Source organism: Electrophorus electricus, chromosome 10, assembly GCF_041902795.1.
Source record: "Electrophorus electricus isolate QZ-2024a chromosome 10, ASM4190279v1, whole genome shotgun sequence".
Lineage (NCBI taxonomy): Eukaryota > Metazoa > Chordata > Actinopteri > Gymnotiformes > Gymnotidae > Electrophorus > Electrophorus electricus.
In genome coordinates, this window is record NC_137506.1 from 30,537,023 (window position 1) to 30,559,224 (window position 22,202).

Consider the following 22,202-nt stretch of genomic DNA (forward strand, 5'->3'; position numbering starts at 1 on the left):
TTTTCTTACAACAACCAATTTCCTGTAAATGTGTAACGAACACATAGATTGTAAGATGCTTTTACTGCTCGTTTTTTGTTTTTGTTTTTTTTTTGTAGGACAGTCTTAGGAAATTGTACCTGAGTATAATGACAATCAGGATTCTATTCTATTAAGTTCTATTATGAGTTTTGCTTTCTCCTTTAACGAGTTTTTTGTGTGGTGCATCGTAGTGTTGGCTTTAAACGGGCGTATGTGTGGATATCATAGACGTGGTGTGCTGGGCTAGTGTGTTTTTTGTTTTTTTTTTACTGTGAGCGGGTTCCCTGGGTTAATCTTGGAGGATACATGAGCTATTTACCTAAAACCCCCTTGTTAAAACTCAAGGTTTTAATAAAGATGAACTGATTAACTTTCTCTGTTTTTGGTGGCTGCTCTTGCCGCTAAACCGGACCTTACCGGATGACCAAAGGTGGTGGAAGCATTGCGCTACCTACATAAATTCTAGTTTTATTACATTCTTTTAGTTTTATTGAATTCGTGTGGCGACCTGCAAGTTTACACTTACACCGGGGCCGTGTAGAAATTCTACTGCAAATAATTTATGTGTCTATATAACTGTAATGTGTTTGATTTTTAGAGTTCCCCTTGTAAAGTACGTTGCAGGTATGTTAGAATTTAAATTGAAAATGAAAAGTTTCTGAAAGAAATGTATCCTTGCATAATAGCTGCAAAATTGAAAGAAAAATGATCGACCTGGGCTTACTTGGCCTTGTTTTGTCCTAAACTCTGTTTTTTGTTCACTGGCTATTTTCATTATACTACCTATATTAAATTATAGTATGGGTATTGCATTCTCTGTAGGAATTCTTAGTTAAACACTGAATTCTTGAAGTTAATACTAATGATTTTTTAAAAGTAGGCCGAATCTTAATAACAACCCACGAATGAATTGCTATGAAATTATCCAAATAGATCGCGCCCGCCTGAAAACGGAGCGCTTGCGCGCATGGAGATGCCATTACAAATGCTCCTTTACGTACGCACATACACACATACACTCGACTTAAAACAGTCGGGCAATCTGTCAAGCACACGGGGAAAATGCCCAGAGTGTTAGAACCACAAGGTCAGCAAAGTGCAACTTTCGGCATGGGCAATTTCTTGTTGACACCGGCTGAATGGATTCTGAAGGTGTCTATTTCGCATCCTGTTCGGCGTCTCATTTTAACAATGATTTTCCTCACGTCTTTGAGACAAACATTTTCACATCCTCAGTGTTTGGACTACCAACCTCCTTTTAAACCCTTTGCTCATCTTGAATTTTGCAACCAGTACGAGAAATTTGGTTGCTGTGACCAAAAAAACGACAACCTAATTGCGGAGAGGTACTGGGATATAATGGATTTACTTGGTGATGAAGGCTATGAACTTTGCGGTAATTTAGTGAAGGACATCCTGTGCCAGGTATGTTAATTCAGTAAGTGCTCATGGTTTTTTTTTTAGCACTTTGCATTTTGTTGTCTATAAAATATTGGATTTAACAGATTCATACTGATTAAATTATATCAGTTTGGTTAATAATTATACATATGTCCTATGTATATATCTGTGTGTGTGTGTGTGTGTGTGTGTGTGTGTGTGTGTGTGAGAGAGAGAGAGAGAGAGAGAGAGAGAGAGAGAGAGAGAGAGAGAGAGAGTAATGAACAATACCATGGAACAGTTTTTATGATTAATGTGTTTTCACTTTAATTAATTACCATTTTCAAAAGAAAACATGTAGGTTGTAATAATAATAAGGCATTCCATTCCAAATGCTTTATTTCTTTCATCTGATGAGTGATGGAACTGTACAATAAAATCATATTAGTCAAGACAGATGTGCAGTAAAATATGAAAGTATATGCACATAAGTAGCATTTGCATTATTAGTTTCTCATATTTGCTGGTATGTTTTTGTAGGAATGCTCCCCATATGCTGCCCACCTGTATGATGCTGAGGACCCCTACACTCCAGTGCGCCATCTCCCAGGACTGTGCTTTACCTACTGCTCTGACTTCCATATTAAGTGCCATTTTGTAGTCAAGTACTTGACTGACAGTAAGATTTTGCTGCAGTCATGTGACCAAGACCGTTTACGCTTCTGCAATTTGATCAACCTGGCAGACCAGGATTACTGCTACCCCAACGTGGTAAAAAACAACGATCTGTACAGTAACTTGGGCAAAGTGGTGGAGGACCCAAAGGGTTGCCTCCAGCTGTGCCTGACAGAGGTGGCCAATGGGCTGAGGAACCCAGTGCTGATGCTCCACAGTGGTGACGACACCTACCGCATGTTCGTGGCTGAGCAGCTGGGCTTTGTCTGGGTGTTCCTGCGGGATGGCAGCCGCGTCGAGCACCCCTTCCTTGACTTGAGTGGGGATGTGCTGACCACTCCATGGCTGGGTGATGAGCGCGGCTTCCTGGGTATGGCCTTCCACCCACAGCACAGAAACAACGGCCGCTTCTTCATCTACTACTCCATCCTGGTCAACAGCCAGCTAGAGAAGATTCGCATCAGTGAGATGAAAGTTTCAGCCCATGACATGAATATGGCAGACCCCAACTCAGAGAGGCAAATGAACTTGACCATTGAAAACCACCATCTATTTCACAATTTATTCATGTCTCTAAACAAATAAAGGCCCACGTTCCCTTTAAATAACATTCCTGTTGTTGCCATATTTTAGAATTCTGCTTGAAATTGAGGAGCCAGCTGCAAACCATAATGGTGGACAGCTTTTGTTTGGCCTGGATGGATATCTTTACATCTTCACTGGAGATGGTGGAAAAGCAGGGGACCCTTTTGGAAATTTTGGAAATTCCCAAAACAAGTGAGATCAACAGTGATTTGAGCAGAAAACAGAAGCTTAGGTTCTTCAGTGTATTTGAATTTGTTCTGTGGACCATGTTACTTGATTTGGAGCAGGTCCTCTTTAAGAACACAATTAGGTTCTTTCCCAACCTAAGTGGGGTTACAGAAATTTATTTTGGAACTCCATTGTATATTGAAAGTGCAAAATAAAACAGAGACACATTAAAAGCTTTTTTAAAAGCTGTGTACATATACATTCTGAGCTTTTGACATTCATACAAATCATGTTTAACACAATTAAATACTTTTTTGTGATCTCAGATCAACTCTGCTGGGCAAAGTTCTTCGCATTGATGTAGATGGGAGCAGTGAAGATGGAAAGCCCTACAAGATACCTCCAGATAACCCCTTCATTAACCAACCCGATGCCCGGCCTGAGGTCTATGCCTTCGGTGTGCGGAATATGTGGCGCTGCTCAGTGGACAGGGGCCACCCAGTGAGCAGCTATGGCAGAGGAAGGATTTTCTGTGGTGACGTTGGGCAGAACCGCTACGAAGAGATCGACATTATTGTGAAAGGAGGAAACTACGGCTGGAGAGCTAAGGAGGGCTTTGAATGCTTTGATATAAAATTATGTCAAAACTCCTCACTAGGTGAATAAAGCTAAGTTGCCTAAATGTTAAACCTACAAAAAAAGGCCACACAAATAAAAATGTTAACAGATGATTATTAATGCCTCCATTACCCTGTGCCATGTCATTTAAGAAAACATATGTTTTATGTGCTTAATCCTATTGTTGATTGTTCAGTTCTATGTTCAATACCAGAGTGTTTAATGCAGAAATGTATAAACCTGCACCCTGCACTTGAATAAATGGTCTAACTTTACATTTTTTATTATTTCCAGACGACATTCTTCCCATTTATGCCTATGGCCATGATGTGGGAAAGTCAGTGACCGGGGGCTATGTTTACAGAGGATGTCAATCCCCCAACCTAAATGGCCTTTATATCTTTGGAGACTTTATGAGTGGGTAAGAAATAGAACTGAAAGTAGGATTCTGTGTATAAAGCACTGGGTAATAATGCTCAAATATGAGTTGAATCCATTGCAATGAGAAGGGATTTTAGTTCAAAAAAAGAAACGACCAGTAGTTGATGACCTCTTTTGTCTTCGTGCAGACGATTGATGGCTCTAGAGGAGGACAGTAGTAGTGGGAGCTGGAAGGAGAGAAACGTCTGTATGGGGGATGTTCAGACCTGCTCCTTTCCTGACCTTATCAATCACCACCACAAGTTCATCATCTCCTTTGCGGAAGATGAATCTGGTGGGTGTCTGCCAGAGTACTCCAAATCCCTAAGAACTGCTGAGCACAAAGCAATAATAGCTCAAGTGGCATTTCTGCAAAACTGATAAATTCTCTTTTTTTGCTCTATATCATCTTTCTCAAAGGAGAGCTGTATTTTCTGGCAACCTCATACCCAAACACAATATCCCCATTTGGAACGATATACAAATTTATGGACCCATCCAGGTAATGTATATTCCATTTTAGACAAGTATATTGTATGAAAGTAATACATAGTATAAGTTTAAAAAGTGATAGTTTTCAGATCTCCATTCCCTCCTTTTCTTCCTCTGCAGAGATAAAATGATCTACCAATTGGCTCTGATTAGAGACAGATGTGTGTTTCATATTTGCTCTTGAAGTTGATTTTAAAAATAAAATCCTATTTTAAAATAATCCCATGTAAGTAAACTGTACATTTAGCAAGTACCACGGTTATTTTGTAGTGTAGGTAATTCATTCATCATTTTGATATCTGTCACATGTGCATGGTTATGGAAAAGAGTAAAGTCTGTGACTGCTTTTGAGGTATGACGTCATGTTGTGCGGCAGAGAAGCTACAACAGGAGGGGTGCTTTCAGAGGATCACATAACACACATTCTTTCTCTGAAATTCTTGAATCTCCTATGTATGATTAAGCAAAATGGCCCTTTCCCTGTATTGTGGAAAGTGCATGATATATCATATCTGCATGGAGCTGCAATTACAACTTAAACCTTCTTGGTGGATGATCAGTCTACTATATGGATGATGGATGATAAATTCTACTATTATTATATCAAGTAGCAGAGCTGATATATTCTCTGTGAGCTGTAACAATATATCTGAAAAATACTATGGATATGATTTCAATAATGGAAATTGCTTGATAATCAGCAAGTCCCAATATGTATCAGTACAGTTAAATGACTGCATGAGCTAACTGGTCCGGCAAAGCTAATCTTAGTAATCACTATACCATATATATATATATATATATATATATATATATATATATATATATATATATATATATATATATATGTCCTAGCTGTTTGCTTTTCTCCAGGCCTTCTTTCATCACAGACCAGTGATAAAAACAGGGCCTGGGTGCCATTAGGCAGAGCAGCATTTTACCGTTCATTTAATAGAGTAGAAAACCCTGTTGAATGCATCAAGCTGGATACGCTTTTCCCCAAAGTTTCACAGTGTTAAAACTGTCCTTACTGTTAGCTGGAAAATTCAAACTGACCCTCACTCCATCTTCAGATGATATCAGTGTGTCCGCAACACTTTGGGGAAATTAGGCCCTATATCAGCTAAGCAGTAAGGTAAACTTTGGATTGGAAAAAAAGTTGCGGAGTGACAAAAATATTTTTTGTTAGGACATGCCATTGTAATGAAACATTGTGTGTCCTTTTCATACAGATTAAAATTAAGTTTTAGACAAATTTAGACAAAAATAATGTTTGTATCATCTTTTATTGTTTTATGATTATATGTTTATTTCTCTCTTTTCTATTTTTATCTTATGGTTTAATCATTTGCTTTTACTTAAAACTACCTTGGCCAACACCTGTTGTCTTTTAAGGTGCTACTTTATATAAAGCTGACGTGACTTGAAAATGTCATCTTTACACAGGAGAGCACCTCCAGGAAAATGCAAGATTAAGCCACGTCCAGTGAAAGTAAAAGGCAAGAAGGTGCCATTTGTACCCCGAGAATGTAAGTCCTTGCATGTTAGGCACACTTTGGACAAAAAGTGTAAAAGAAGTGTAAAAGAATTTGCCTCCGTATATCTCTCTGGAATTTTTTACAGTTCCTCTGATTATATTTTGAGGCTGCAGGAAGTAACGCTATAATGTTTTCATGAATACAGTTAGTGTGCAATAATTTATTGTTTGTGCCAAAAGACGGCATAGATAAAAGAGAGTGCTGTACAGCTAAGCAGCAAATGAAAACAGGTGATATACTGTTCAGGCGTATATACCACCATGCCCTGAGGCTGAGCTATGCATGAGTGCATAAGAAGAGGAGGAGATGCCAACATGGAAAATACGCATTTTAGAACTTTTTTTTTTTTTTTTTTGCTTTTCTTAGTGACCGTCCTGGACACAAGCATAATACCAACAAGGCCACCACTTAAAGGGATGAAATTCACCACAGAACCAACAGTTACCAGGCTACTCACAGTATCTACCACAGCTATGTCAAAACAAAAGATGCTGATTGGGACAATTTCAAAGAAATCACAACACGTGAAGGAAAAGAAGGCACCTTTGTTGAAGCTGAAACCAAAGGGCAAAAATGCCAGTGTAATGGCAAAAAAGAAGGCCCCTCCCCATCAGAAGAACACCTTACAACCCACGAAGAATGTTGTTAATGTGGATGAAAAAAATGTTGAAACCTCTTTGAAAGGTTCTCATAAAGGACAAAAAATTAAACCCATAAAACCAGTAAAACCAACAAAGCTAACAAAAAAGGATATTAAAAGTATCACAGCAAAGAAGACTAAAAAGACCAAGGAAGGTAAAGTGAAGCCTAAAACCAAGGCTCAGAGTCCCCAAAAGCCTGTGGCTCGTCCCAGAGAGTCAGACAACGAAACAAAGCAACCTGTCACTCCTAAACCTCAGAAAGGGTCCAGACAACAACAAAAAGCTGCAGGAAAGCTCACTCCAAACAAAGGATGAAAATATCTTAAACATCCCACATATATCCCATCTGACATGATCAATCTGACATGCAGTTCACCAGTTGCAAAGATGTCTTGATAATGTCTTGATAACAAAATGAAAGTAACTCCTCTTTGCTCTGTATATGGATGCCTAAACCTGCATGCCACATGTACGTTCCTTAGATGCTGATCTTAATTTGGCCTGTGGTAGGGAAATTAATACAGAGCAGCAAGTTTTATGTCCAATCTAGACAAAGCTAAACAGAGTGTAAAACTTGGTGTATATAGAGACATGCAAGAATGCACTAATGTTTTCTGAGAAACATGAATCTTTGAGGCTAAAATGTTACAATGTAAAAGGCACTAATTTTACAACAGACATAAAAAAAACAGAAATAGCCATTTTTGATCTAAAATGTTTTGTAAAACCACAGTGGAATTGGTTAGTGTTTAAATGAACACAAATCAAAAGAAAACTAAAGAGAAGCACAGAGAAAGGCAGCATTGGTGGCCTTTTATACTTCATGTTTCAATTACTTTATTTCCCCTAAACACACTGATACATTTTTTCAAGTCTTTTAAATTCACAAATATCCATCTTATAGAATAGCAAATTTATTATTCTTTTAAACTGACATCTCAGTGGATGTTTCCTCTATAAATATTACCTGATTTTTATTTCCTGAAAAAAAAAATAGAGCTCATACTTGCATATCAACAAATACATCTCAGAAGAAAGGTTAAGCTCATTCACAATATCAATTATTAAATATTTATTCATATTTAAAAAGCTATATTTTTAATAAAACATTTTCTAAGAAATAAAAATACTGGTGAGCTGTAAAATCAGAAAAAGGCTACGTAACCTCTCAGGTGGCAAATATCTGCCGAGGCAACTTGGCTTATTTTGATTCGTTCATGTCTGTCTGCACTCTGCTGTCATCTGAATGGGTTTTCTGTCAACTGGACAGTCATCTCCAAAGAATGTATACGATTCTTCCAACAAGTTGAAACCTGATTCCCTGCTTTTAGCTAGAGGAGGAAGCTAGTCCCACAAATCTATGAACTGTAGCATGATGTTTCACCCTTGTGATGTGTTCAGCTGAGCTGTGAAAACAGTTTTAAAACATTTATTTACACATTGTTGTATTACAAGAATCCCAATTCCTAGTCATTATGACAAAATGTACTTCTTAAAATTTCACATTGTATAAATCTAATTTACTGGAAGCTATACAATATTTTAGTATAGTATGCTCAATTTATGTTTTATTTGGTGTACTATAGACCAGTGATCAAATAAAAACCTTAAGTGATTTGCAAAGGCTGGTATGTCAAAAATGTGCCAACATATTTTGGTTTTCAAGTATTCCAAATTAATTTCTGCTTCTATGTCATGTGGCTCAGTGCTGTTCAGGTATATTTCATCCTTATCGGAGTCATGGTGATTTATATGATCAAAAGTCTCACACACATTGTCCATTCTTCATTGTTGTGGTACTGCAGTTTAAACTGGAAGCAAGATTGCAAAGGAGCGGTATTTATAGCTTGGAATCACAAACATAGATCTTTGTAGCACTGGGCCATTTTTGTATGTGACAAAAATTTTAACTAGCAGCAACAATGTTTTGTCTGAAAGTTATACATCCTGTAAAACTAATCAGACAGTGGAAGGAAACTTTGTGCAACATGGTGAGAAAGAGAATATTTATTCTTAATCTTCTTATATTCTTTGTGATTAATTTTATATGGCTGATAGATCTGACTAGAATATCACAAATAAAGAACATTTGACCAAACTATATAGATGTCAACAACAACAATCAGATATCAGTAATTGTGTGTGATGCATAGCAGCAAAAACAGCAAATTGATCAGATTTGGTTAGAACACAACAGGAGGGTTATAAAATAAAAATACACAACTGCTTCAGACTGATGGGAACTTCAGGTGTTTACTAAGGTATTAAGCCCAGAAAATGTAAAAGAATGCACATACATTCAGAAAACAAAATGGTATTCTCCCCCCTGTGTAAATCCTGAATGAACATGTTTGGATGAGCAGAAACAAGAATAATTTCAAAGGCTTTGGAGATAAACACTTCAGGGGTTTACTTGAGCTATTAGTGCTAGCTGCAGAACTTTAAAGCAGGTGCTTCCACTCAGGCAAAGATTGCATCAAGTTTATTGGTTCATCGTTAACCGAGTGGGAGGAAGTTTAGCATGAAGCCACTGCACTGCTGGTGCAAATACACAGGAAAAAATTCTACAGTTCCTCCCAGCATCTTGAACAGTTTCAGTTCAGTCGCCTAGCTGTGAACCTTTTTCCTCTGAGCCAGTGATGAGTTCCTTATGGATAATGAGCCAAAATATGATTGTTACAGCCCTGGCCCCAGTACTGGTGTTCCAGACCTGCCAGCCAGGTGAGATATGTTACACTGTAGTGCTGGCATCTGCTTGAAGTAAATCTGATGCACTCCTTCTGCCAGTCAGGGCCACAGGAACACCCAAGATGTGGTTATGCAGCCCAAATGAGTGACAAACATGCCAGCAGTGGCCATCTGCCCAGGTCATTAAGGGAAAGGGCTCATCTCCATTGATGAACTCTGTGGTGAGATAATGGTTGGAAAAAATACATGCTGCAGACAGCTATTATTTTGCCCATTTCATAATCATAATTAAGGAGACACTAAGCCTGAAGTCTGCCCAAGGTTATACATAAACATAAAATATAGACCCAGCTCTCAGATATAGACCCAGATTTAATCTCTCATCAGTACGTAAAGTACAATTCACATCACAGTTTTACATTTTGTAATATATTGTCAACTTTTAATGGATAGTCATCAGTTTTAGAGTACATGATCATGATGCAATTCATTCGGTGAAGCAAAGAACATAAATATTACTGATGTAGTCTAAATCAAACAAACAATTATATAGTTTAAGGACGTGAGGATGCAGCATTGCAAAGTTATTTGAATCTCTATTGTGGAATGATATGGTCATCATCAGAAGGCAGTGTAAGCAACGCTTAAAATAATACAAAGAAATCTGCACTCTCGTAGAGGCATGTCCTTGGTGGTCATTATGCCTGAGAGTCAAAATATCCCACATCATCATTTACCAGGAATGTAGTTTTAATATCAACGCAGAGGTACGAAATTCTTAAATTCTACTGCACATTCAAGGGTATGACACTTAAGGAAGTATTTTTTTTTGTCTTTTTAAGTTAAACGAATACATTTTTGTTACTCTGAACAAAATTTTAATCAATGAAGTATAAATTGAATAGTCTATAAAATAAAGTGCAGACCATCAATCAAAACCCCCACTCCGGAATAAATCTGATATTAAATTCAATTTACCCATTTCTTTTCAACTTTCATCTTTATCACCTTAAAGCAGAACAAAAAGGGTACTCATATCTTCAGGTAAAAAAAAAAAACATTATAAAATATTATTCATAACTTTGATGTTTTTGGCAATATTACATATACAGATACTGCTGCACACTATTGGGGTAGTGAAAGAAGAGCTTCCCGTAAGTAAGAGCAGCTGTAATGAGTCCAGAAAAAAAATTCTTACGGCACCTCCTACTGAAAGCGCATCACCAAGTCCCAACATTCCTCACAGCCCTTTTCTACAAGTGTGTTTTTTCCATTTCTGGAGCCATTTCTATGCTCCAGAAGACCTTACAATATAAAATATACTATTTGGTTCAAATCAGATTGCTCGTTTTTGGGGGATGGGGAGCTCAGGCTCCATCTTCATGGGTGGGCGTGCAGCACTAAAACACACATTGTGAGTGCCATGTGAGCCTTGTTTTGTGCAAGAGCAGAGGGCAGACAGAAGGCAGAGGGAGGGCCATATAAACGCAGCAATGCAGGGTGAGGAGGGTTGGTATTCTCGTGAAATTTAAGTCACTGCAATAAAAGACCCTGGAGCCCATGTCCAAACCTAGTACAAGCAGTTGATAATTTTGTGATTTTAGCAGAAAGTGCCAACAAAATGCATGCTAGAAATATACAGCAAGGACAGTGGATCATAACCATCGTTATATTGCTCAAAGCCAGGAAATGGAAATCTTATCAAAAAGTTACATAACTGACATACTTTATGACCTGTCAAACTATTCAACTGTAGTCTACATGCAATTAATCTTAACTGGCTCAACCCCGACCTGATGAATTTAGAGAGGGGCAAGAAAGGTGCACAGTAACGCCACAACTTCAATAATTCAGACTTTATTGTCAAATGATTGAGAAAGTGCACAAACTGGATTGTGAACATCCACAGGGATACATCATACACGTAATATTCCAAACAGTGAATTAGGACCATCTATAAAGATGTTATCGGCTGGCTTTACACAACATCAGCTCCCTTATAAAAGTTATGTGATGGTCTTATTCCATGTCCCCCAAACGGGGTTAAAACTTTCCACCAACAGGTTTTATATTGGCAGTATACAAAAGGTTAAACTTATTATAAAGTATTTCACATAGGTTGAGATTCATTAATTTATATATATTTTTAAATCAATCAATCAGCAGTACACTGGAAAAACTGCCAATATCAAAAAAATAATAATAATAAAAAAAATTTAAGTGACCAGGAATTTGTTGACCAACAAAACATTCAAGACAATCGGAGACTAGGTGGTATACTCACGACACACACAAACATTCCTGTGATTCTTTAGTGGAATTAATTGAGTAGTGCAATTTGTAACGAGTAAAAGTCTAATGAGTATGCATCACTAAACATGCTTTAGATACTTTCTCACATTTAACTGCAATTACAAAAATGTGAATCTCACCAACACACATGGTTAATTATGTTCCAAAGTCAGCAATCCCATCCTGCACATAAATGTAGCATACATCTGCACTTTGTTTTGGTACCCATTAGGTCCATCCCATCCTGCCTCAATAATTAATTTTGTAGACTGGATCACCAACATGGAGGACTCCAGTTTTCTTGAGTGCATAGTACTGCCCAAATATTGGTGAAGCTTTCTGTGCAGGGTCGATCAGTCGATAACTAAAAGGTAAGAAAAAACTATAAATAAAAACAAGTGCCTGCATTTGTCAAACAGTATACACCAGTGATGGGCCATCAGAGCCAGCAAAGCCGTCGCTGCTTAATCACAGACTTGCATGTTCATGCCTTTTTTTTTTTTCCCCCACAAATGTGTATGCAATTGTTCCCAATAGCCCATTCCATAGCTTTCCTCTTGGTTGTGCAGCTTGCAGTGTATGTGCATGTTAGAGCTGCCTGGGTCAATACAATCTGCCTTTAGAATTAAGTGTGCAGGCACCTGTATCTTAAAATAAAAGGCAGTTAAACTGTTGCTTTAACCAACCAATCAGATTTCAAGTTGGCGAGTTGGCTAGCAGGCATACAACAAAGTCAGAATTTATACATTCTTTGTTTGGATGTTTAGAGAGTGGCAGCATACTAGTCAGAGTTATCAAATCAAATATGTAGTGCCGTGCACAAGCTACAATATATTCATGTAGATTTAATAGCCGTTTTTTAAAACCACAATGGCTGACAGGAGAAGAAATGAATTGGTCACAAATATACTCACAAAGCCACTTTAAGACAGACTTTTCGAGAGAAGCTGCATATTGTGAGGAAAGGTTCGCCAACCCCTAAGCTAGTGAGCCTGTCGCAGCCAGGGAAAGGGTTTGTCTGCCACTTTCACTTCAGTAACTAAATTCAGGAAGGTTGATACTGATGCTTCTACTAGAGATGATGCATGTGGCACAGCTTTGTATGCAGTGAAAGACTTGTTGAATTGTCTCATTTGGGTTTCTTGCCTTAGTAATGACATACCTACTCTTTGAATTAGATACCCATCTGCGATGCAACACCATGTCATACTGCCTTTCTGTACAATATCAACGATTTCTATAGCTGTGTCATGATAATTACAGATTAAGAGGTGGATTAATTTGGGTAAGACAGCACTGAAGGTCTAGCACAGTCTGCCACAATTATACACACAAAATCCAAATGAATTGTGTGTCATGGGAACAGCTGAGATGATCACATGAGTTGCACTCATGCATCCTTTTTAAACATGTACATGGAATAAGTAAGGTTTATCAAAAACATTCACATGATCGAGATAGATGTAACTGACATTTGTTTAACTATTGGTACAAATGCACCAAGCACCCAGAGGAACAACTGAATAAAAACACTGCATCGATGATGCAGCCAGTCATAAAAAAAAAAAAACACTTAATACTTCAACCATACTGTGCTTTTCGACCCTGCAAGTTTATTGTGCATGTGACTGGTCAATTCACTTACGTTTTGAGAGTATTTAGTGGCTCTTTCCTACTAATGATTCCAGTTTCAGGATCAACAGTGGTGAGAACACACCTGCAAGTGTAATAGACACCAGAAACACATCACAATACATGTTAACAGGTAGCCGACTGGAGACGAGGGTTTGTCCTGATGGAATACCTTCCACAGCCCATGACTCTCTGCAGCTCCACCTGGCCAATCTGAACATAATCCCATGAATCCTATTTAAGAGAGAAGACAGATGAAGCTAAATAAACAATTTCACAGTATTCAATAATTTCAAATATCTCTTGTTCAGAACTGAGTGAGAAGCCAGTTATGTGGTTGTTTTGAACATTATACTCGGATTCAGGTTTAAATTTGATTTGAGAAATTGTAGAATGCTCATTCATAAAAGCACATAGCAAAAGAACAGACACCTAATCTTATCCTTAAAATGTAAAAACATGAAACAGCCCTTTTTAAAAAAAAAAAAAAAAAAACTGACATCTTTCAACATGAAGGCTTAGGAAATAGGCTCTTGCCTCAGCGAAAGGCTCACAGTCACCGACGACAATGCTGGGCCGGAACTGGTAGACAGAGAAGTCACAGTCTAGTCTGTTCCCCAGGTCCTGAACGGAGGCCATGGACATCAGCATGACTGGAGCAGCATCAGGGTAAGCCACCTAGACCACAACAGATCAGAGACAACTGCCAGGCATAAAAATGGCATGCCAGCGCATGAGGCGAGCATGAATTATTGATCCTTCCCTCCCCCACCAAAAAAATTTAAAAAAAAATTACATTTTAAAAAGACACACCCCTTTTATTCTGTGACAATGTTCAGTCAGGGAAATTGCGAAGGATGCATTTATTAGAGGTTTCAGCTCTGAAAGTATTAAGGAGATTTTTTTTTTTTTTTAAAGTTATACCTTTGATACCATAGAGTAGACTTACTGGGCCTCCTAGCCAGAGCACTTAACAAATAGGTAAGGGGAATTTGGAAAGAAAGGTTTACACTTCTCCAAGGCAAATGTAAACTCACTTATGGACATTAGATCATTTGTTTGAGTTTTTGTGTCTGAGAAGTTGCTCTAAGAGAGTGTGATCTGTTTACTGTAATGCAGCAACAGACATCATGTAATGATGAGACATCCCTGAATGGCATCAGAAGCATTCATCTAGGGCTAGTTTGACTGCAAACCTGTGTATCCTTGGGAAAACGGGAGTCTTGATCAGCAGAGCTCCTTGCCTTTAGAGAGGGTTCAAAGTGCACCAGACGAAAAGTCACACCTGCTGCCAAATATCGAGTGAGCCAGCTTGACACCTCTTCCCCACAGTCTCTGCCTTGAATGTCTGAACTAAACACTCTACAGTCAGAAATGGCATTTTTCAGCAATTTGTCAATAACTAAAAACACAATGCAAACATTAATGCTCAGGATTACATTTACAGCATTGGTAGATGCTCTTATCCAGAGCAACTTGCATATATTCATCAGTATGACATTACCTTGATTTTGCTAGCACCTTGTTCAAGAAGGTAATGTGTGTGATTATGGAATTTCTAACCAAAGAATAGGTATCCTTGCATTAAATGCTTGTTAAGCACATTTGCAGAATTCAGTTTCCAAAAAGGGAAGGTCAAGGCACATTTTTGTAACATGAAAGAAGATTCAATTTGTTAATTTTCCTACCAAATCCCATACCTGCTGCCTATAGTTCAAAGCTGCGCATTGTTAATACAAACACTCACTTTAATCTAGAATGCACAAAATGTGCGACTTAACACCATATAATTACGTATTCCGTTGGGGAAGAGTTCACCCTGTAGATCACCAGCTACCTGCAGTTAAAGATGGGATTTGTGCCCTGGTGCAGTGGAACTCTCAACTCGTCCATCTCAGGAGCACTGAGGCAGAGCTGGCCGTTCTCGCAGGTCAGGGACACCAGAACCAGGCGGGGCTGTTGTCTTCCAGTCACCATGTGGCCGTCTTCCGTAATGACAAGCCAGTGGCTGCAGTGAGATACATGCCGGCTGTCCAATCGCTCGCAATGATAAAACATGGCAACTGCTTCTGGCGAAGTAGTCTAGCGATACGTTTCTGAAAGTTACCTTCAGAAACATTCAGAGCGGTTCAAACGCTACCACAAAACGGCTCTGTTGTTAAATGTTATAGGTTATTAGTACATCGCATCTGATTTTTTTGAATTAAAGTCTGTTAACTATTGCAACGCCTAAACTTGTTAGGTGAACGTCACTTTTTGGTTTACTTGTACGAATGTTGCGCAAGGTTTTTTTTTAAGTAATCTCACCGATCCTGAAGCTCTCCACATTTCAGTCCCATTCGCAGACATTCCGCAGTATCTACCAACACCGCTTTTCCAGATTTCATGGGATGAACCAACAACTGAGAAACTACTCCAACGCGAATCAACTTTTTTTGTTTCCATATGTATTTGTATCCGAGTCCGAGTCCAAGCAAGGCGACCGTTGTCCCTGTAACATAGAGAGCGGCTGTCCTGTTCTGAGTAAATAAATTTACACAGTAATCCATTTTCGGTTTTTAACAACTCAAAACTTGTTTATAAAACCGTGGAAAACAAATGACTGTTTATTGTTGCAAAATATCTTATGTTGCTTGCGCGCGAAGTCGGTTCGAAGCGTCCACAGTGAAAACAGCTCAACATTGAAACAGGCCTGCTTTTAAAGTCACAGATACTTCGTTTCTGGTTAATTAATACATGAACGCGAACCAATAGATGAGTCCGATCAACATTTACTACGATCTGTAGCAACTGATTTATTTATTTATTTATTGCCATTTAGTGAATCTACTTTAATGAGTTTTCTGTGACGGCAGTATACCTTCATAAATTCGTATCAGACATTTTTTTTCAGTTTCGACATTAAATAATTACAATTATAGGTTTCATTACTCATGGGAATTATACAAAATGTAGTTTAAGGCTAATGATTTTTAATTCAATGAGGAATTGAAAAAAAAATAAAGATATAAAATAAAAAAGAAAGTGACTTTATTTCTTTACTCTTTTATGTTAAATATGAAACCTCATATTTCGTCCTAGTTGCTTGGCTTCAGGACAAGAGCTGCAAGTAAGTTGTGCATCATGTCCGGGCCCCACTGACCTGCCGGTCAGAGCTATTTTTACTATTTCCATGGATGTAGATATCTCTAGCCAGGGTAAAAAAGATCACAACAGATGCTCCCGCCATGGGGATGCAATGCAAGCATTTGCTGCAATGGCGCTCCTTCTGTTGTGGTGTCATGCAGGTCTAATAGCTCAAGGCGAAGTCTTTCTCCTTGGCAACATCTGAGGATGGCGCGCACGCCTGTGCGGGCCAAACATAGCCTGGCCAGCAAGCCCATTCTGAGTCAGAGGGAAATACACAGGACATGGTGTCCAGATCTGAGCTGAGAGCAGGGGCACAGACCTTATGAGATAACAGCTTTATTTTTTCTCACAAGGTTAAACTTGCTGTTTAGGCATTCATATACTGTATATAAATGGTGAATAAGTGCACGCTATCACACCTGTGTAATTTCCAGATGTGCACATGCAATTGGCTACATTACTCCTCAGTGATTTCTACAATCGCTCTTGATAGGGCTGACCTGGCTAGATTCATCCATAGCATTCATCATCTTTTGCTCTTGTTCCTAACCCCATGCAAGTTTTGTCAGGTTGACATACAGTAACTGTCTTTGGAAGGGGACACTCTTAGAGGGTTGATAGAGCTGGCCAGAAAACTGGAATCATGGGGGCATACCATCTGGAGCAGCGAATACGTTGTAGGTGTTTCATTTTCATGGTCACAGTCCAGCATTGTACAGTATATCAAAAGGGACTATTCTGTACAGTATTTGTAAGTCAACAGTCCATTAAAGGTGTTGTTTATTTACCTAAATTCAAAGGAAATTGAAAATTGAATGTTGGTTGCCTGATCATAGAATATTGCACTTCACAGAATTTTCAAACAAAGGGAAAAGCAGGATCACAGAGATATAAATCAACTGGTTACATAAAACAACAGAGATTACTTATGAAAAGATGCAATGATTAATATGACATCAATACGTGATACATATATTTTTTTAAATATTTCAAAGACAAACATATTACAGGAATAGTTTGCAAAAAATCTAATTTACACAGTTTTCCACTTACTACAAATGTAGTCAATCAGACAAAACTGGTGATTTACAAATTTTGTTTTAGTTTTGGACTGGTGTCATACTGTTATCTGAAAATACACATAACTATGTAGAACCAGTGATCTGTACAAAACTAACAAAACTTGGACATCTATCATGTCTTGGCTAATCAACTGCATTTCAGGTGTGTAAAAGCTTGCATAAATTTGTGCCAGTTTGATTTTGCACTAATTCTATTCGTCTAAATACATTTGTGAAACATGAAATGTTATGACACATAAAGTCCAAGTTTGACAATTTCCATGAAGAAAATAAGGTATGTTGTTGGTACGTTTGATAAAGCACTGTTAAAATATTTTTGCACAGTGTATTGCACCATTCATGGAGTATTTTGTAACTCTGAAGTAGCAGAAGTGCATTATTACTCTATTTAAGGTTTATATGGTCTCATGAGGAGACAATTCGTCTTCACACACACACACACACACACACACACACACACACACACACACACACACACACACACACACACATACCCACACACACACACAACATATGTAAGTGTTACTTTGTCTTTTAGACACAATAATTCCGTACCTACTCTAGCTTTTCTCTTTGTACTTAGAGTGGTGCTTTCCAGCATCTTCACATAAACACATATGCATGCAGGAGAAACGTACAGCAGCTCTGCGTTTTTACCAGCTTCACGAGCATGTACCTGTCCAACACCTGAGCTAGATGTCTAGACGGAGCTGCGTCTCTTGGAGAGCAGCCTGAACGGGGACATGCTCCTCAGGTCATTGGAGACAGTGCTGATAGCTGAGCAGCGCTGGGGACTGCACACGCAGCCCACGGAGCCGGCCTCAAAGAAGCGCCTCGGGGAGACGTCGCCCTGCTCCATCAGCGCATCGCTGAAGGACAAGTCCTGAGGGAGTATGACCATCTTCTCCCGGCTCTTGTACCACAGACAGGAGCAGACGGTCTGGAAGTGGAGCACCTCGGCATAGACGCTCTTCAGGCCACGCCTCTTGGCGTTGCGCTCACACACAGGGGACGCTGGGGGCCCAGAGCAGCGGGGCGGCCGCACAACGCGTTTGTCGCGGGCCAGCAGCGCACGCTGCTCGGCATCCTTTCGTTCATCCTCGGCATTCATGGTCATGAAGCGTAGCACCACCAGGTTGAGGAAGGCACCAATCACCGTCAGGCCCATCAGGATGTAGACGAAGCTGAAGGCCACGTAGTGTGGGTCATTGTTCAGGGCGTTGTCCTTCTGCAGCGCCACGTAGTCGCCGAAGCCGATGGTAGTGAGTGTGATGAAACAGTAATAGAATGCATGGAAGTAGCTCCAGCCCTCGTAGTGTGAAAAGGCGGCCGCCCCCACGCACAGTGTTCCCACGCAGGAGAAGAATCCGATGGTCACCATGTTGGCCATGGAGACCTCCGCCCGCCGCAGGCCCATGTACTTCTTGGCTTTGTGCAGAAGGAAGCGCACAAACGTATTGATGCGCTCACCCAAGCTCTGGAACATCACCAGAGTGAGCGGGATGCCCAAGAGTGCATAGCCCATGCAGAATGCCTTCCCTGCGTCCGTGCTGGGAGCAGCATGACCATAACCTGAGGCAGAGTTTGTCCACAGAAGAATATCAGGGAAGTCACTTCATGAAAATCAGAAGACATTTCATCCCAAACCAAAGTACAATTCGATATATGATGAAAAAGTGCTGTCCATTCATTATCATGACATTACACTCATTTAATTAAATTACACATTTGCAGCAAAGACCAATTTTTTAAAAAATGTCAAAATATCATTAAAAGTGACTAAAAGAACATTGTAAATTAAAATTCTGCATGGGGATGAAAGTTTTGACTCGTGCATTTAGCAATTAGAACAGACAAAAACAATAACTTCATATATATCTAAATAATATGATTAACTTAAAGAACTATAGCTATATGAGAGATATAGAACAGGTACAGGATTTTTCAATTTATGTTCTAGTCTCAGTTATGTTATTTGATTTTTACATGATTAAATTATTCTTCTAGAAATTCAGGTCAGTCCAGGCTTAATAAATGCCCAACACCTGTCATGATACTTGATGTAGCTTCAGTGTGGGAGCACTGCCTTGGTGGCTGTTACACAGATAGTTATGACGCAGCAATAGAAAAAACATATAATACCACCCTACAAAGATTTAGTTGGACACCAGTGCACATAGCCAGCTTTGGAATGAAGACTGAATGAGGCAGACTGGTTAATGTCTTAATGTCTGTTTCTTACCCATGGCATTAGGCTTGTGGATACCTACCACATTTATTTGTACTAGCTCTGTTTAAACACCAAGTAAATATTAGGATTGTCATCCATTATTCTTAGCTCTCTCAATATTATCATAGTGATGTAAATGTTCCAAAGTGGTGCAGACTAATATGGCATTTGATTTGAGATATGCAGGCAGATTGTATGCAGTATCCAGCGTTCCATGGTGAATGTCAAGGCTAAATAACCTCAGAGCAAACATCTTTAATGCAAACACTTTATCACCAGAATAGAATCAAAATTGCTGCAAAATCCCAAGCTTAATATCAGTCATGAGACCAAACAGCAATGAGACTGTGAAAAATAGTTGTAGAATAGTTGTACATGATGTATAAGAGCTGCTACCTTTTATGCATCCAGTACTGTAACTCTCTGAAAATGCATTAAATTAGAGATGCTACAGCATTACATTTTAGAAATTACATTTAGAGATTAAATTTTCTACTTAGCAGATTAATTTAAACAAGAAACATTAAAATGACTGATTACTATAACCAAGCCATGTTTATTTTGTTAAAGTTTTCATGGCTCGTGATAATAGCTTGAAGTTTATACAATGGGCTCTACTAAACATTGATAATTTTCTGGTGCACCGTATTGCTTTTGTGACAAAGCTGGGAAGAGTAGTTTCTTTAGTTCCGACATTATATTTGGTAATCACATGATATTTTTCTCATTTGACTCCTTGCCTATTAGCAAGCACAACAGTTTATTGTTCTATAAACATTTTATTCTTAAAAAAAAGAAAAGGGTTTGCTGTGAGTAGAACATTTTGACCTGCACATTTTAAGTAATAAACAAGCAGAACGTTTCTGTCTTTTTAGGGTTGCTATCTGACAAAAGAATCTTTCAAAAAGATGTTTTTTTTTTCTAAGGCACCATTGTGAAATGATTCTTGAACCAATGAGTCTTTAACACTGATCTAACCTGAACATTATGCCATACAGTTTGCCAGTAATTTTTTAGTTGAAACATGTCTATAAAGAAGGCTCTGCCACCTAAAATTTATGAGACGTTTGTATTTGAGATATTAATGATCAAGTAGGCAACTGTGTTTTATCACATCAAGTAATTCATGGATTTAGGGTCTGTTTAAACAAGCTTCAGCAGCTTTGAACTATAGGACAGCTCAAACTGTTTGATAGCAGTGATTTAGTAAATGGTTTCAAAGATAACAGTACAAAGTGTTTACAACCTGGGATGCGCGTTGAATGCGAGGCTACTGAAAGGTAGCAGTGGAAAAGAACAGAAAGACACAATAAACGCCGAAAATGTAGAATCCATCAAGGTGCTTTGGGATACTAATAAAGTTTAAGTTCCTGGACTAAACCATTGCATGTGTTCGCACAGAAAGACAAGCCCTACCTATCGTCGTTATCACGGTGATGGCGAAGTAAAATGAACCGGCGAACTTCCACTGGACTCCGGCTCTGTGTGGCTTAAGAAGCAAAACCACTTTTTCAATTTGGTCAAAGTCTGTTCTGGAGAGATTATATTTAGTCATCAATTGAAATTTTCGATAATCCAGCTTCCTTTTCTGGCTTTTTTCAAGCTTTGACTCTAAAGCCTCGAAGACTCCCGCTCCAATAAGTAAATAGGACAGGGTGCAAATAATTAAGGCGAGTGTCCGGACGTTTTGCCTCTTCATTTTCCCTGGATAGCTAAAAATATTCCTCCGTTTTTAATTCTAGACCGAGTCGACAAAAACTTTTGTGATTCATTTCTCTACAGAGCCCCTCTGGCACGAAGGATTTTCAAGCAGACCTTTGTCACGAGGGACTACTATTAAGAAGGGCACGTTTGCCGGGAGCTGTTCTTTCAGCACCACCCCCAAGGGATAAAAGATGCATACCATATTTGGTCATTTGTTCCACCGATTTAAACACGCCGGTCGTTAGGGAGCATCGGGAAAGGTCTGTTCATATCTATGAATACAAGAATCCATGGGTACAGTTTGTGCTTGTAGCGTAAGTGGGCTGTCAAAGCTTATCACCATGGGCTTTTTCCTAAAGTCATATTTCGTACTTGAGTTTCAACTATTATTCGTGTGCCATTGCCTGCTATTAACTTAACCAAAAGTTAGACATTTGACTACGAAGTTTTATACGACTTAAAAAGTTTTATCCACAAGAATATGCAGTTTCACAAGAAAGATACGTTAGTAAAGACAACTGTTTAAAAATTAGTTCTTTTTTAAAAAAAATGGTTTTTTTTTCTTCATTGGAGTATAAGGTGCTTCCAGTTCGTATGCCCGTACAAATATGAAAGTTTATTAGCATTTAAAGGGCACCGTTTAATGATGTATTACTTTGATTTCTTAAATAGCTACATGTCTTTTCAGGACAACTCAACATGTTGCCCAGTTGCAGCAAATGTGACAATGTTGACCTAGCACATATTTAAACAGAAATGGTTTCCAGGCTTCATAAGTTGTTGTCTAGCAACATAATTAGCTAGTCCTTGAGTAAATAGCGGCTTCTCTTTATGGACGCGCACGGACGACTCCTCTGCATAACAATTGGCTTTTTAAGAGGTTCCCTGGACGTCTGTGAGCATGTCA

At 38.8% G+C, this 22,202-nt stretch overlaps 3 protein-coding genes across 3 annotated transcripts; 1 reads left to right on the forward strand and 2 right to left on the reverse strand.

Annotated features, from left to right (window-relative positions):
• Nucleotides 1-1,131: 1,131 nt before the first annotated feature.
• Nucleotides 1,132-6,614, forward strand: hhipl2 (HHIP-like 2). The gene is made up of 10 exons (XM_081721030.1): nucleotides 1,132-1,446; nucleotides 1,942-2,594; nucleotides 2,710-2,853; nucleotides 3,156-3,487; nucleotides 3,742-3,868; nucleotides 4,017-4,162; nucleotides 4,288-4,369; nucleotides 5,806-5,888; nucleotides 6,264-6,355; nucleotides 6,582-6,614. Exons 1-10 carry the CDS (start codon nucleotides 1,132-1,134, stop codon nucleotides 6,612-6,614), a joined length of 2,007 nt encoding a protein of 668 aa, XP_081577156.1.
• A 4,453-nt stretch (nucleotides 6,615-11,067) lies between these two features.
• Nucleotides 11,068-15,854, reverse strand: marc1 (mitochondrial amidoxime reducing component 1). The gene is made up of 7 exons (XM_027004869.3): nucleotides 15,458-15,854; nucleotides 14,988-15,158; nucleotides 14,347-14,512; nucleotides 13,688-13,828; nucleotides 13,323-13,384; nucleotides 13,164-13,235; nucleotides 11,068-11,882 (listed from the first exon to the last, which is right to left on the reverse strand). Exons 1-7 carry the CDS (start codon nucleotides 15,697-15,699, stop codon nucleotides 11,768-11,770), a joined length of 969 nt encoding a protein of 322 aa, XP_026860670.3. The 5' UTR covers nucleotides 15,700-15,854; the 3' UTR covers nucleotides 11,068-11,767.
• Nucleotides 15,855-17,755: 1,901 nt separating this feature from the next.
• On the reverse strand, nucleotides 17,756-22,182 carry kcnk3b (potassium channel, subfamily K, member 3b). Its single transcript, XM_027004867.3, has 2 exons — nucleotides 21,008-22,182; nucleotides 17,756-18,933 (listed from the first exon to the last, which is right to left on the reverse strand). Exons 1-2 carry the CDS (start codon nucleotides 21,288-21,290, stop codon nucleotides 18,062-18,064), a joined length of 1,155 nt encoding a protein of 384 aa, XP_026860668.2. The 5' UTR covers nucleotides 21,291-22,182; the 3' UTR covers nucleotides 17,756-18,061.
• Nucleotides 22,183-22,202: the final 20 nt, after the last annotated feature.

Excerpts from the sequence above, each read along its gene's own strand:
- hhipl2 (XM_081721030.1), top strand. The coding sequence starts at position 1,132 with ATGGGCAATTTCTTGTTGACACCGGCTGAATGGATTCTGAAGGTGTCT. Across the intron at positions 2,854-3,155 it reads TTTGGAAATTCCCAAAACAA|ATCAACTCTGCTGGGCAAAG; the intron begins GTGAGATCAACA and ends TTGTGATCTCAG. Across the intron at positions 5,889-6,263 it reads GCCATTTGTACCCCGAGAAT|TGACCGTCCTGGACACAAGC; the intron begins GTAAGTCCTTGC and ends TGCTTTTCTTAG.
- marc1 (XM_027004869.3), bottom strand. The coding sequence starts at position 15,699 with ATGGATTACTGTGTAAATTTATTTACTCAGAACAGGACAGCCGCTCTC. Across the intron at positions 15,159-15,457 it reads TGTGGAGAGCTTCAGGATCG|CCACTGGCTTGTCATTACGG; the intron begins GTGAGATTACTT and ends ATCTCACTGCAG. Across the intron at positions 11,883-13,163 it reads CCACTAAATACTCTCAAAAC|TTATCGACTGATCGACCCTG; the intron begins GTAAGTGAATTG and ends CTTACCTTTTAG.
- kcnk3b (XM_027004867.3), bottom strand. The coding sequence starts at position 21,290 with ATGAAGAGGCAAAACGTCCGGACACTCGCCTTAATTATTTGCACCCTG. Across the intron at positions 18,934-21,007 it reads CACCGTGATAACGACGATAG|GTTATGGTCATGCTGCTCCC; the intron begins GTAGGGCTTGTC and ends ACTCTGCCTCAG.